The sequence below is a fragment of the Crocodylus siamensis genome, chromosome 1 (genome assembly GCF_052110815.1).
Source record: "Crocodylus siamensis isolate JL-2025a chromosome 1, ASM5211081v1, whole genome shotgun sequence".
NCBI classification, from domain to species: Eukaryota; Metazoa; Chordata; order Crocodylia; family Crocodylidae; genus Crocodylus; species Crocodylus siamensis.
The window spans coordinates 321,160,088-321,175,543 of record NC_143395.1 but is presented as its reverse complement, the minus strand read 5'-3'; the positions used below and the strand labels follow the sequence as shown (position 1 = coordinate 321,175,543).

General features: G+C 48.9%; 1 protein-coding gene across 9 annotated transcripts in view; it reads right to left on the bottom strand.

Moving 5' to 3' along the window:
• Nucleotides 1–14,935, bottom strand: part of DZIP1 (DAZ interacting zinc finger protein 1) — an 82,985-nt gene extending 68,050 nt beyond the window's left edge. For 5 of the 9 annotated variants that reach the window (XM_090023390.1, XM_090023452.1, XM_090023462.1 and 2 more), the window contains exons 1-3: nt 14,778–14,935; nt 7,433–7,521; nt 6,815–7,309 (exon numbers count right to left, since the gene is read on the bottom strand). In XM_090023390.1, the coding sequence (XP_089879516.1) occupies nt 6,815–7,309; nt 7,433–7,435 (498 nt within the window). In that variant the 5' untranslated portion in view covers nt 7,436–7,521; nt 14,778–14,935. The other 4 variants (XM_090023398.1, XM_090023416.1, XM_090023407.1 and 1 more) reach the window with 4 other exon arrangements.
• Between the last annotated feature and the right edge of the window lie 521 nt (nt 14,936–15,456).

Genomic DNA, 15,456 nt, shown 5'->3' with positions numbered 1-15,456 from the left:
TCAGCTGCATTTGCAGAAAAGCAATATAAGTGATTGGTTTTCAGTGTCACCCCAAATCAAATACTTTGGTCAATCAAAGCATCCAGAGGCTGCTAAACGCAAAGTACATAAACTGTTCGCCTTAAAGGCCCTTATTCTTCAGCTGAGTCCACGGGGGAGCCTTTTGCACCTGCACTATATTCCAATGAAGTCCATCCACTAGGATATAACTGAACAATTGGGACACAAATGTAAAACGTGACAAATACGATGGCTTATCATTAAAAATAAGGTAATTTGGGAAAAATATTCGTTTATTTATTGGATTAAGGGAGGTATAAGTTATCCTGAGTCAAGAGACCTTAGAATGAAATTTCCCCTAGCATCATGACAACCATGATACATTGGTGGCCACTGCAATGTGGGTCAAAAGCCACTGGTGGCACCATTTGGGAAAGCATACCCCGTTCTTAATTATGCTGTATCCATTCTGTACATAGGGCTTTGACATTCAAGGCTGTCAAGTTAATTCGAACAAAGGGCATGTCTACTATATAATGACCAAGTATCGAGGCTAGGAGAGCCCAAACCACACCCTGCCCACTTACTGCTGCACATACACTCCAAACCCAAAACTGTGCTGGTGAAGATGTTCTGAGACATCACTCTGTAGCCAGTCCCGAGATCTTGCTTTCCAATGCACTATTAGGGATGACCCTAGAACCACTTCACAAGTGTGCTTCCAAGTTTGGAGAGTGTGTGAAAGCATGGGTGGGTGAGATGTGCTTGGACCCACTCCAATCAGGAGACATGCTCCACATGAACTTTACACACACACAAAGACAAAAAAGCACACGTGGAATAACTGCAGCTGCTTCTTATCACTCTATTAATTTAACACGTGGCCAGGGGCCCCTGTGGCTGGGAGTGCCATCAGCTGATCAGGAGCACATCTGCAGCTTGAAGATCGCACCCCTTAGCCACGGGAGCCTGTTTCTCGCTGATGCAGGGGGAGCCCTATCTTGAGCTCCCCCTGCACCGGCAATAGTGTGATGGGATCCGATTCACAATGCCAAATCACGCCTCTTCCCAGGCACAACTGCACAGCTTGCGCATTGGATCCCATCATGCCTTTACCTGCATGTGTAGAGGGGCCCTAAGGCCTAGATTCAAAAAGGAACATAAGCACCACAGTGTTAAGCATTAGGAACTCCATTAGATCAGGCCCCTCAAGTCAGAAAGAATGCCTTGTTTTACGTATCATGGTCAGTCTGAGGTATGGGCTGCTGGGGTATTTCTGGGCCAGTACAGAAACAGAACTTGAGGCACCTGGAGAACTTTAACACTGAAATGGAAGTACCCTAGTAAAGTTAGGGTATATCTATACCACTTTCCACCTGCTGCCACAAATACATAGTCCCTAGCATGCCCTGATAATACATAGTCCCCTAGCATGCCCTGATGTGAAGGAGATACAGTGGTAGGAGTCTACTACAGACCTCCAAACCAGAAACAAGAACTTGACCAAGAATTTGCCATGGAGCTGGTCAAGGCTGCATGCTCTTGATGCATGGATGTCATAGGAAACTTCAAGTACTGGGACATCTCATGGGATGAGCACTCAGCCAGATCTGACTGGTTTCAAAGTTTCCTTACACATGTTGATGAGCTCTACCTGTCTCAAGTTTATGGACCAACAAAAAGGAAGATGCTGCTGGATCTGGTACTGGCCAAAGGGGATGATATAATCTGTGAACTAAGAATTGAAGGGAAGCTGCGTGACAGTGACCACAAGTTGATCACTTTCGGTATCCATCGCAAAGCTAGCAAGTCAGCCAGCAGTATAGCAGTCCTCGACTTCAGGAAAGCTAACTTTCATAAGCTCAGGGGGCTTGTTTTGAGGTCCTGACAGATTTCACAGGGAAGGGAGTTCATGATGAAAAGATCCTAGAAGCACTAGGGGAGTCCATTCCCAACCCATAGGAAAGGTGGTAAAAAGGCTCAACAACTCCCTTGGCTCAACAGGGAGCTAACCCATGGATCTCCAATATCTCTAAAGAGAGGCTTATAAAGGATGCAAGACAGGAAACACCACTAAGGAGGAATATTCTGTGTTGGTTCACACTTGCAGGGAGCACACTAGGAAAGCCAAGGCTGCAACTGAACTTTAACTGGCTACATGAATCAAGGAAAATTAAAAGTCTTCAGATATGTGGGAAGCTGAAAGAAAAACAAGGACAACATTGAACCCCTACTAAACCAGCTGGGGCAGCTGACTATTAACACCTAGGAAAAAGCCAATCTGCTTAATGATTACTTTGTGTCAGTTTTTCACCAGCCCAAAGGGACCACCCTGCCTAACATGATGTGGGATGACCAGGGTGGGAGTGAATATATGCCCACTGGTGTGGATCTTGTGAGGAAGCATCCTGAGAGGCTGGACCCCCACAAGTCAGCTGATCTAGATAGATTGCACCCAAGAGTGCTAAAGCAACCGGCAGACATCAGCAGAGCCAGAGGAAAAGCAAGTAAAACATTGGACCCCTGCTAAACCAGATGGGACAACTGACACTCAGGAAAAAGTCAACCTATTAAATGGGTACTCTGCGTCGGTCTTTCATCAGTCCAATGGGATGCCTGTGCCCACTACAGGACAGGGAGGTCCGGGTGACGCAGACTCCCTGCCCTCCATCAATGCTGACCTTGTGAAGGAACACCTTCAAGTCAGCCCGCCCTGACAATCTACACTCCAGTGTACTCAAGGAGCTGGTGAGCATAGCCCAGCCCCTGGCACAGATCTTTGAGAACTCCTGGTGCTCTGGTGTAGTACCCAAAGACTGGAAGAAGGCCAACGTGGTGCCTATCTTCAAGAAAAGGGAGGAAAGTGGATCAAGCAAACTACAGGCCCATCAGCCTGACCTCTATCCTGGGGAAGGTATTAGAAAAGTTAATTAAAAAGGCCATCCTTAATGGACTGGCCGACGCCAACATCCTGAGGGATAGCCAGCACGGGTTTGTTGCAGGAAGGTCTTGCTTGACCAATCTCATTTTCTTCTATGACCAGGTGACCTATCACCTGGACAAGGGAGAATAAATTGACGTCATGTATCTTGACTTCAAAAAAGCTTTTGATCTGGTATCCCATGATCATCTCTTGGCGAAACTGGCCAATTGTGTCCTTGGGTCCACCATGATCCACTGGCTGGGAAATTGGCTCCATGGTCAGACCCAGAAGGTAGTAATTGACAGAAGTCAATCATCATGGTGCCCTGTGACCAGTGGGGTCCCCCATATTGTTCAACATCTTCATTAATGATGTGAACATTGGAGTCAGGAGCGTACTGGCCAAGTTCACTGATGACACCAAACTTTAGGGCAAATCATCCATTCCTGAAGACAGGAGGGTGATCCAGGCTGACCTGGACAGGCTCAGCATATGGGCGGACGAGAACCTGATGGTGTTTAGCACTGAAAAATGCAAGGTTCTCCAGCTTGGGAGGAAAAACCTGCAGCATCCTTAAAGGCTTTGCAGTGCTACGCTGGCTAGCACTATGGAAGAAAGAGACTTGGGGGTCATCATTGACCACAAGATGAATGTGAGCCTGCAATGTGATGCTGCAGCTAATAAAGCGACCAAAACACTGGCTTGCATCCATAGATGCTTCTCAAGCAAATCCCAGGACATCATTCTCCCCTCATACTTGACCTTGGTGAGGCCGCAATTGGAGTACTGCATCTAGTTTTGGGCCCCACAATTCAAAAAGGATGTGGAGAAGCTTGAGAGAGTCCAGAGGAGAGCCACGCGCATGATCAGGTCAGGAAAACAGACCTTACAACGACAGGCTGAGAGCTATGGAGCTCTTTAGCCTGGAAAAGCGCAGGCTCAGGAGTGATCTGATGGCCACCTATAAGTTTATCAGGGGTGACCACCAGTATCTGGAGGAACATTTGGTCACCAGAGTGTCCCAAGGGATGACGAGGTCGAATGGTTATAAACTCCTGCAAGACCATTTCAGGCTGGACATACGGAAGAATTTCTTTACTATCTGAGCCCCCAAGGTCTGGAATAGCCTGCCATCGGAGGTGGTTCAAGCACCTACATTGAACACCTTCAAGAAAAAATTGGATGCTCATCTTGCTGGTACCCTATGACCTCAGCTGACTTCCTGCCCTTTGGACAGGGGGTTGGACTCTGTGATCTTCCAAGGTCCCTTCCAGCCCTAATGTCTATGAAATCTATGAAATAGCACGGCCACTGGCAAGGATATTTGAGAACTCGTGGTGCTCAGGCGAAGTACCTAAAGATTGGAAGAGGGCCAATGTGGTGCCCATCTTCAAGAAAGGAAGGAACAAAGACCTGGGAAACCACAGGCCAAATCAGTTTGACCTCAATCCCTGGGAAGACTTTGGAAAAAATTATCAGAGAAACCATTCTTGACAGACTAACAGAAGGTAACATTCTGAGGGATAGCCAGCACAAGGTTGTTGCGGGTAGGTCTTGCCTGAGCGACCTCATTTCCTTCTATGATCAGGTGACATATCACCTGGACAAAAGGGAAGAAGTTGATATAATTATTTGGACTTTAAAAAAGGCATTGACCTGGCATCCCACGATGCCCTCATGGAAGAATTGGGCAACCACAGCCTTGGCCTGATGGCTGGGGAACTAGCTCCGAGGTTGAATCTAGAGGGTGATAGTTGATGGAACCGAATCAACACAGCACTCAGTGACTAGTGGTGTCTCCCAAGGCTCTGCTCTCAGACCTGTACTCTTTAATGTCTTCATAAATGATTGGGACACTGCTGTCAGAAACAGAATGACTAACTTCACTGAGAACACCAAACTTTGGGGAAGAGTGTCCACACTTGAGGATAGGCTGGTGACTCAGGCTGACCTCAGTAGGCTTGCAAGGTGGACATATAAAAACCTGATGGCATTCAATATGGAGAAATGCAAGGTGCTCCACCTCGGGAAGAAAAAAAACCCGCAGCACACTTGTATATTTGGCAGTGCTACAATCACTAGCACCATGACCGAAAGAGACTTGGGGGTCATGATTGACCACAAGATGAACATGAGCCACAAATGTGATATTTCAGCTGGCAAAGCGAACAAAACTCTGGCTTCCATCAACCAATGTATCTCGAGCAAGATCCAGGATGTCATCCTCCCATTGTACTCGACCTTGCTGAGACAACAGCTGGAGTACTGCATCCAATTCTGGACTCCACAATTTAGGAAGGATGTGGAGAAGCTTGAAAGAGTCCAGAGGAGAGCCACATGCATGATCAGAGGGCAAGAGAACAGGCCTTATGAAGAGAGGCTGCGAGCCATGGGACTCTTCAGCTTGGAAAAGCGCAGGCTCAGGGGTGACTTGATGGCAGCCATTTAAGTACATAAGGGGTGTGCATTATCATCTGGGGAAGTGACTGTTCACCAGAGCACCACGAGGGATGACAAGGTCCAATGTCATAAATTCCTGCAAGAACGTTTTAAGCTGGACATAAGGAAAAACTTCTTTACTGTCCAAGTCCCCAAGGCCTGGAACAGACGACCCCCAGAAGTGGTGCAAGCACCTACTTTGGACACTTTCAAGAAACATTTGGATGCTTATCTTGCTGGGATCCTTTGACTCTAGCTGACTTCCTGCCTCTTGGGTAGGGAACTGGACCCAATGATCTTACGAGGTCTCTCCCAGCCACTAACGTCTATGAAATCTTCTATATCTTCAGTATGTGAGAGTGACCAACATTGTATTTCTAGGTTAGGTGCATGTAGCCAGGAGCAGCTGGGCAGGACATTTCAAGATGGCTTCAAAGTTGGAGGAGAATTTTCAAGATTTCAATTTTGGAAAGATGTACTGAAGTTCCATTTTTTATTGGGCACTTTGCTACTCTACGACTTCATGGGCCAACTTTTTCATTGCTGGCTTTCCACCTTGTGTAATCCTTAGTTTCATACGAACACCATTTATGTGCCTACTGGGTAAGTGCATGATTTACTTAACTGCAAAACAGGACGCCAGCCCCATTCAACTACTTCCTGTTTACAATGGACCAAACTCTGATTACCTGTCTGTTGGTCACATGCATAAGCCATTTCAATGTGAAGCATCTTCCAGCCCTACTGCCTACTTTGTAATGCAGTTGTGGTCTAGTAAAATAACTGAAATGAAATGGTGAAAGGGAAACAGCTGTCAAAGGACTATTTTAGAAGCCTTGAAAGTGACCGGTGCTAATTCCCTCCTTCAAATACGCCCTACAGTACAGTAAAATGGATACTAGTATGGAAAGAGTCCATCAGCCAACAAAGAAATCTGTGGGGAAACTAAATAATTCCTTCTCCTCTCAAGCAGTGTGAGGTTCTTGCCCAAAAGCCTGAGTATGAAACTACTGCATACTGAAAAGCAGTGGTTATTTGCAAGGAAAAAGGTGTCAATTTGGGAGGGATGTGGGATCAAGCAAGGTATGCCCTACCTGCACAGGGAATGCACCAGGGGAGTGGCAAACATGGACAGTAAAGGCAAACACCTGCACATGAGTGTCTGTCTGTACATGCATGCTCCTGAGTGTGTGTGAACCTGGTGGAGCAGGAAGTCAAGCATACTCTCAAAGTAAGGTGTGCCCCACCAGCAACAAAAGCAAATGCCTATACATGTGCATCTGTACATGTGTACCCCTGAGTGCATGTGTGAAAGCCTGTCTGGGTGAGCTGCCCAGGGGCTATGCCATGGGACTGGCAAGCACAGGCAACAAGGGCACACACCTGCGCATGTATATGTGTCTGTACACGCATTTGCACATGCCTCATAGAGGGGGAAGTGGGCCTGCCTACCTGGTGGCAGCTGGCTCCAGCCTCCAGCATCCTCTGCAGGGCACTGATCATTCTTTTGCGCCGCCGGCACTCCTCCTGCAGCCGCTGCGCCTCCCGCCCATGCCGTGCCGCCTCCTCACCCAGCTGGTCACGCTCTGTCCGGGCTGCCTCCAGAGCCTGCTCGAGGGTGTGGAGTTGAGCAGCCAGACCATCCTGGCAGTGCAGTAGGTACTCCGTGGCCAGCTGTGCCAGCCGCAGCAGCTTGAGCAGGAGCGGGTCAGTAGGGCCACGGCAGTGTGGGCAGCGCTCCCGCTCCGCGCTGCAGAAGGTGACGTGCGCCAGGTGCTCCTGTAGCAGTGCCACATCCCGCTCACGCTCCACCCGCTCCACGTCCACTGCACTTAGGCGCCGCCAGTCTGGGCTGCCCTGCCGCGCCCGAAAACCAAAGGTCGGCACCGCTGGGGCTGGGGCGGCCATGGCTGCATCCAGTGGGTAGTACACATGCTCCCGAAATGGCTGCACGCACACAGAGAGAGAAAGACGTGGTTTAGTGTGTCTAGAGAGTGAGAAGGGCTTAGAGTGGACTGAGGACAGGGACTGCCCTCCTCTGCATTCCCCTGCCCAGCTGCAGCCTCTTACCATGCCCAGCTGGCCTCCACTCTCACTGGCTATGTGGGGCCCACGTTGCTACAGCTACCACTGCCTGCAGGCTAAAGCCGCTGAGGTGCCTGGTGGGGGAGAAAGAGAGAGAGAGAGAACGAGCATGTGGGAGCATCACACACACACAGACACACAAACCCATGAGTGCAGCAATACCCCTGCTTTGCCCTCCTCTGACCCCATGCCTCCCCTCTCCCCACTGTGCTGTTGTACCCCAGGCCTCACTGCAGCTCCCAGCCCAGCCACCAAGCTCCTCACCCCACAAATACAGTCCGTCCCTACTTCACTGCCTCTTTACAGCCCCCCACCCCCAGCATCCTTCCAGACACCTCTTCTAGCAATGGTTTTATACTCCTCCCCCTCAAGGTATAGTACCACCCTATACTGCCTGCTTTGCCCATCCATCCACATGCTGTCTCCCAGGACCAATGAGCCCCTCCTCACCTCACCATGCCCTAACAGTACAGCTCTCACTGGGTACCTCTGTACCTCCCTATTGCTGTAGCACCTCATCCCCAAGTAATTCACCCACAAACACACTTCTTGCTTCACCAGGCACCTCCATGCATGTTGCCCTAGCCCAGTGATTCTCAACCAGGGAGATGAGGAACCCTGGGGTGCCCTGAGATCCTTTCAAGGGTGCTGTAGGGCACCATGCAGTGTTAGCACTGTTAGATGTACAAACATGATTCACATCATAAACCCAGAGTTTTAAAGCAGGAATCCATAACATTAAAACCATTCTGACCTGTTGTGGTCTTTTTGAGTTCTTTGCAACAAAAGAAATGCCCCGTAACATTTCTGTAGCCAAAAAAACAAATGAAACTTAAGAGCTGGAATTTTCTGCGGGGTTCCTCAAGTCTATCCAAGTGCGCCTAAAGTTTATAAAGTTAAGAAACACTGCCTTATCTTGCCTGCTCCCTACACAGGCTCCCCTTACTACACCAGCAAACCTCTCCAGCCTCACCTACTGCAGTACTAACATGACCACATGCTTGCACTTCCACACACTACCCCATGGCATCACTGAACCCCCACTACATTACTGCTCCCAGCTGCTTTCCATCCACTCAGCTGCCTGCAGGTGGGTGCTCATTTTTCTGGGCGAGTGTAGTGGATGGAAAGCAGCTGAGAGCTGGAACCCCACCTGCTGGAGCAAGAGCCACTGCCGCTTCCTCCTCGCCCAAAGCAGCAAAGCAGGGGCAGGGGCAGGAGCAGGAGTCACCGCTGGAGACGAGGGGAGCTGAGCAGCATCAGGACAGCTGTAGCCACACTGGGAACAGCTGTCTAGGACTGGGGCTGGAGGATAGGTGACTGATGACTGCTCTGGGTGGGATTCAGCCCCATATGGAGCACCATGGGGTCAGCTGTGGGCCAGATCCAATCAATTGGCAGGTGTACCCTGCAGGCCAAATCCAATCCATTGGCAGGCTAGATCTGGCCCACAAGCTCTATTTTTGCCTACTTTTGAGCTACATCAAGACACCGAACAACTTGGTCTGGCCTTTGGACTATCTTAACGGGCCAAAGGAGGGATGATAGATCTAGAGCAGCCTCTACTCATCCATACTCCTGCCTAGGCATATGCACTGAAAGTCTTGGTGTGATCTATACTAGCTAAAAATGATAACGTAACTCACATGCTGGAATGTTCAGGCTCTGACCCTTGGGTCTGATTCAGACTCAGACTTAAAGAACACAGCACTACTAAACCATGAATTGGTTACACTCAGAATTGACATTATCAGAAACTTGGCTCTCATAAACAGGTTCTATCCAAGAGAATGATTACATCATATTCTGGCCTGTGAAACCAGCAGGAGAAAGGAGCGAGCAGGGAGTAGACTCTGCTATTAGTAACAGCTTCCTATCCCTCTGTGAAACCCTCATTGCTATATCTATTCAATTAATCACACTCAGCATGCCTACACAGAACACCTTCAATCACACTGTTTAGTGGCTATGCACCTATCCTTCAAACTAGCAACAAAGACAAGAATGTTTTCTACCAACAGCTTGAAGAAGAGATTGAGAAAACTCACAGAAATAAGATCATTATAATGCTTGGCAACTTCAATGCAAGAGTTGGATGTAATTTTAAGAATTGGCCTGGTATTCTGGGCAATTACAGAACTGGTAGTATGAATGAAAATGGACAACGAGTGTTAGAATTTTGTGCAAATTAAAACCCGTATTACTAACATCTGCTTCGCTGGCAAATCTCAAGAAGGACATGGTGGAAGCATCCAAGATCAGTTAGATCTTGTACTGACCAAGTATAGCCACCTGAAAGAAATTCTACATATGAGGTCTTATCTCAGTGCTGACTATGACACTGACCATGCCTTTGATTCTGACTTTGAAGCAAACTATGTCAAAAAGATCCACCACAGCAAGGCGACCAGTCACTCTCAGATAGGCATCAGCCAAACCAGACAGAAAAATGCAGACTATTCAACAAAAAAGTTGCAAACGCAAGTTTACTTAACAACTCAGCCACTGAGGCTTGGGAAGGCTTAAAAGCAAACATGTACAATGCTCCTATAACAATATTTGGCAAAACAGTGCAAGAAAAATGCAGACTGGATTGAAAAGCACTCTGAAACCCTTCTACCACTGGTTGAGAACAAAAGGACAGCATTAACCAACTATAAGGAATCTCCCAAGACCATAACCCTAGAAAATCTGAGAAAGGCTTGAAGAGAAATGCAAAAGGAAGCTAAGAGGTGTGCCCAAGATTTTTGGCTAAAACTGTGATGATGTTCAGGAAGTAACTGATGCAGGCAATAGCCACAGAATGTACGAAGGCATCAGATGAGCAAGTGGTCCAATTGAGAAGAAAACAACTCTGCTGAAAGACTTAAATAGAAGTGTCTTTACTGATAAACACAAACAACTTGAGAGTTGGATTGCACATTATAGAACTATATACTCTAGTGAGATGAAATCCAATACAAAAAGCTTGGAGGATTACCACGGTTGGAAGTTACAATGGATTTAGACAAGCCTACATTAGCAAATTTGCAAAAAGTCATTAAATCAATTCCTGGGAACAAGCTATCTGGAAATGACTGTTTGCCTACTGAAACCTACAAATGTGCCAATGACGAATTACTTCAAAGGCTTCATAAAGATATGCTGCTCTGTTGGAAAGAGGCAGTGCTACCACAAGATTTCAAAGATACTCTGTTTGTACAATTATACATAAACAAAGGGAGATAAAACCACCTATGACAACTGTAGAGGTATCTCCCTGTAGAACAGACTCAGAAAAATTGTCACTTGCATCACGCTCTCTAGTCTGCAATCTCTAGGTGAAAGAATCTATCCTGAAAGGTAACATGGCTTTTGCTCTACCATTGATACGATATTTTTGGTCAAACAACTGCAAGGAGTGTGGAAAAAAACAAATACCAGTGTACATAGCCTTCACTGATCCAACAATGGCCTTCGTACAGTCAACAGACAAGACATCAATAGTACATCAACAAACGGGGGTATGTCTTAGCTCCCATGCTTTATAACGTTTACATTTCTGCTTCTTCACGCATTCAAGGGCAGTAACGATAGCATTTATCGTCAAACAAGATTAGATAGCGGTTTGTTCTATATCACAAGATTCAGAGTGAAAGCCAAGGTGAAAAAACTGGTTCTGAGAGACTTCCTGTTTGGTTACGATATGGGCTTGGGTGTCCACAGTGAATATTCCCCGCAAAATCTCTTGGGCAGATTTTCTGAATCATGCAAGAGCTTCAGGATGGCAATTAGTCTCAAGAAAACTGTGATCATGTACTGGTGGCGAAAGAACCGATACCTGACATCATTCTGACAGATAAATCTCTTGGTGTTATTGAAAGTTTTTGCTACTTGGATTCTACAACCAGCAGGAATCTTGACCTTCAGACTGAACTAACAGAATCAGAAAAGCACCTAAGAATTTTGGCTATTACAGAAACATGCATGGAATAACAGCAAACTATCAGCTAAGGTGAAGATACAAATCTACAGGACTTTTGAGCCGTCATCCCTGCTTTAGAGTTCAGAAACGTGGACTACATATGCTAAGTATATCAAAAGGCTGAACAGCTTCCACGTGAGTTGTCTGCAGAAGAGCCTGAAAATAAAGTGGGATGAAAGAATACCAAACACAGAGGTGCTGAAGCGCACAGGACTGACACACTTAGATGCCACTACCAAGAGGAGGAGGTTGTGATGGATTCACTATGACAGGATAATGGAAGAGGATTATATCGCCAAGAATATTTTGTATAGCGAGATTCGAGGTGGCTCTAGAAACCAGTCACCCTCTACAGAGGTACCATGATGTGCATAAAAATTATATAAAATCATTCAACATCAACATGGAAAGCTGGGAGAAGCGTGCAAAATCCTATGTGATCCAGAGGGAATACCTGACACTGGGTGCAGCTTAATATGAAGCAGCTTTCATCCAGAGCATGGAAGCAAAATGAGAAAAAAGAAAGCAGCATGCTCTTAACTTGTACTCCAACTGAGACAACATATGGATCTGTGAGACTCGCAATAAGCAGCGTTGCTCTCACACTGGGCTTGTCAGCCATAAATGGATTCATCAGGAATTTGATTAGACCACTTACATGTACACCATGATCCAGAGAATCGATAGTTGCCTACTATATATTCATAACACTGCAGTCTATGCCTGCAACAAAAAAGATAGTCTTGCTTCTGAATTTCCCAACAAGAGGTCCTCAACAAATGCTGCTATCTATGGTGTTCTTCAGTAGATGTGATACCTTTTATCAGACCAACTAAACAGTTGGAAAGATTGTTCCAATTCGAAGGGTGTTTGTGACCACAAGCTTGCTGGGGCTGGGGCAGGTGTTGCCCAGCTGGGGCAGGACGGGACGCAGGACAGAGCTGCAGCTCTTCCAGAGGCAAGGGGGGGGTGGCTCCTGCTGCTGCACACACCCTGGCAGGCACTGGGGGTGGGAGGGGACAGCGCATCGCGCATGTGCCCCTGGATCTCCTCAGGACGCGGCAACCTGTGGGCTGGGGCCAGGGCTGCGTGCAGGGTGGACGGTGGCGCTAGGAGGGGGCACTGGGGAGGGCTTCGGTGAATTTTGGAGAGGCTGCAAGCCCCCTGTAGCCCCTTCCCAGAGCTGTCATTATGTGCTCTGAGCACAGCCCAGCCCCTACTGGAAAGAACCCTGCCCACAGCTATAGCCCACCCACATCCTCTGTACAGATCTGGGGGCACATGCCCCCCCCATGCCCTCCCAGGGTGTGTGCAGAAGTGGGAGCCCCCGCCATGAGCTGAGGCTTTATCCCGTGCCCTGCATCAGCTGGGCAGAGCCTGTCCCAGCCCCAGCCCCAGCCCCAGCCCCACTCCCTCCTTCACTGCAGGGGCCTTCTGCTCCCCACCCCCATCCCTTTCCCCTCCTTCCCGTTCCATCACAACAGACTTACCAGTTGGATGCAGCTCTCCAAGCTGCCAGGCTGTTCTCCTTGTCACCTACATACTGCACTGCTACTGCACACCTGCACAGGGCATTTATCAGCCAAATTATTGTCATTTTTGCCTGATGTGGACACTTTCTGATACAGTCAATTTTCTTTATATTGGTACCGATGCAATATCGGACCAATGTATCGGTGCACCTCTAATAGAAACTTTAACTCTTTAGAAACATGAAATCAAGTTCCTCCTAGGTATCACTGAACTACATACGTCATGTTATTCTGTCAACTCAAACATTTCAAAAATAAAAGGCCAACTTCCTATAAAACTGGTACTCTTTTTGATGCTGTATTGAGGACTGATTCCATTTTTATAACATGCACTCTACTCAGAGATCACTAGACTGAAGGAAATCATAGCTGAATAAAAAAATAACATCTAAAATGTCCATGTTTTCAATGCCTTAGAACAACATGAAATAGCTATAAGTTAGGAAGGTTTTTCATTCAAAGATGTTCTTAAAACATATGAGAAAGTAAGCCAGCTCTCAAGGATCCTTGAGATTATTTCCTGATCTTCAACGCATCTAACATGGGACCTCTACTACACAGAAAATATGCAGATCTCTGAGCTGCATATTTCTGTCCTGCACTGCAATAAGGATACAAAGGCCAGGAAAGAGCTTGAGTCACTAAGTGTTCATCTTACGCACACAGTGTGATTTTAAAGCAACTGTTGTTAAATCAGACTCTGCAGAGACATGATTCAATTTGTTAAATGGCTATTAAACCATGTTTAAGTAGGCATATCCAGGCTGCATTTTGTGCTGGTTTCACTAAATCTGTTTTAAATGGATTTGAGAAGTGCATCTTGGAATTAGGGCAAAGTCTAGCATGTTCCAAGGATGACATCAGGAGCTGATTTGGTATCTGTCCAGGCTGCCAAGCTGAGGGGCATAGTCTTAAGTCAAACAGAAGGCTGGGCAGATTTGCACCTTATACAGACCAGTAGTTCCCACCCTCCTTAGACTGGAGGTGCCCCTTCCTTGGACACCCCTCCACAACGTCTGTGAATTGAGTGTGCCCCGTTTCAGGACTCAATTGATTTATTACAGTGGTCACCTCTTTGCAGAGGGGCCAGGCAGAAAGACACACATGGGTGCCCTGACTCACATAGCCAGACACACACACGCACAGAGAACCAGACACAGGCGCTCATGTGCACAGACATAACCAGATGTGCGCAAACATAGGGAACCAGACACGGGTGCACAAACACACAGAGAAGCAGACACTCATGTAAATGCACATACACACATAAACATGGTGTACCTCCTGAGGCTGGCGGGGTACGGTGACCGCCCGCAGGCGGTGGCAGCACTGTTGGTGGCAGGGAGCTCCCGCAGGTGGCCGCGGCAGTGCGGGCTGTGAGGGGGGTGGCAAGCGGTGACTGCCCGCAGGTGGCAGGCAATCTCAGGGGGTGCGTGTGCACCCGCGCACACCCCCTACGCATCGCCTATCTACAGGCACACAAAACCAGACCCACGCACCCACACCCACAGAACCACTGACACATGCAAACACACAAAACCAGACCCAGGTACGCAGGGGACCAGACACGCACTCGCAAACACACGCGCGCCCATGCTCAGAACCAGACGCGTGTGCAGGCGCGCGCACGCCTCACCACACGCGCGCGCCGGGCTGCAGGGCCGCAGGACAAAGCGGGCCCCGACCCAGGATGTCCCGGGCCGCCCTGGGCCGGGGAGGGGGGACCCGGCGCTAAGCCAGGCCGGGCGGGGCCCCCTGCCGCGGCCGGGCTACAGCGGGAAGGGGGCGGCGCAACAGGGTGGCGGCGATGCAGCCCCGGCCCCGCTGCTCTCACCTCGGGCTCTCCTCAGCCAAGCGGCTCCGATGCAGCTGCGGCAGCCGCGAGAATCCAGGACGCTGCGGCTGCGCCAAGCACGCGGGGCCCGCGGCCCCTTCCCGCGCGCCCGCCCCCGCCCGCGGGACGCGTCCGGGCAGAGCTGCCGCCGCCGGGCGGGGGAGGGAGGGGGCGGAGCGGCGCGGCCCTTGGCAGCGCTCCTCAGCCTTCGGGCTCTTGCCCAAGCCCCAGCCGCGGTGGAGGATGCTTGCTGGTCTCAGGGCCACATATGGCTCTTGACGGATTCACGCAGGTTTGGAAGTGATAAGGCTGATTTGACTTGGGACACGAAACATTTTCCAGTGAAAAAAAAAAGAAAAAAGGAGGGTGAACCCCTGTGCAATGCACTGCGGGCGAGGCGCCCTGCAAGTCCGGCAATTAGCGGGAGGATTTCCGTTGCCTCCTTGATAGAAATGCGGTGGGCTACTCCCTAGCTTGCTCCTGTGGCCGTTGAGTAAGGGCAAGTGAGACTTGGGGGCATCCGAACCCTAAACAGCCAGGCTTGGGCCTGCACCTTCAATGCCCGCCAATGGATTTGGACATGAACGCCACGTGCCCCCGGAGGCTGGTGGGGCACGGCGACTGCCCGCAGGCAGCAGGGATGTGTTGGCGGCAACTGGGAAACTCCCACAGGCAGCCG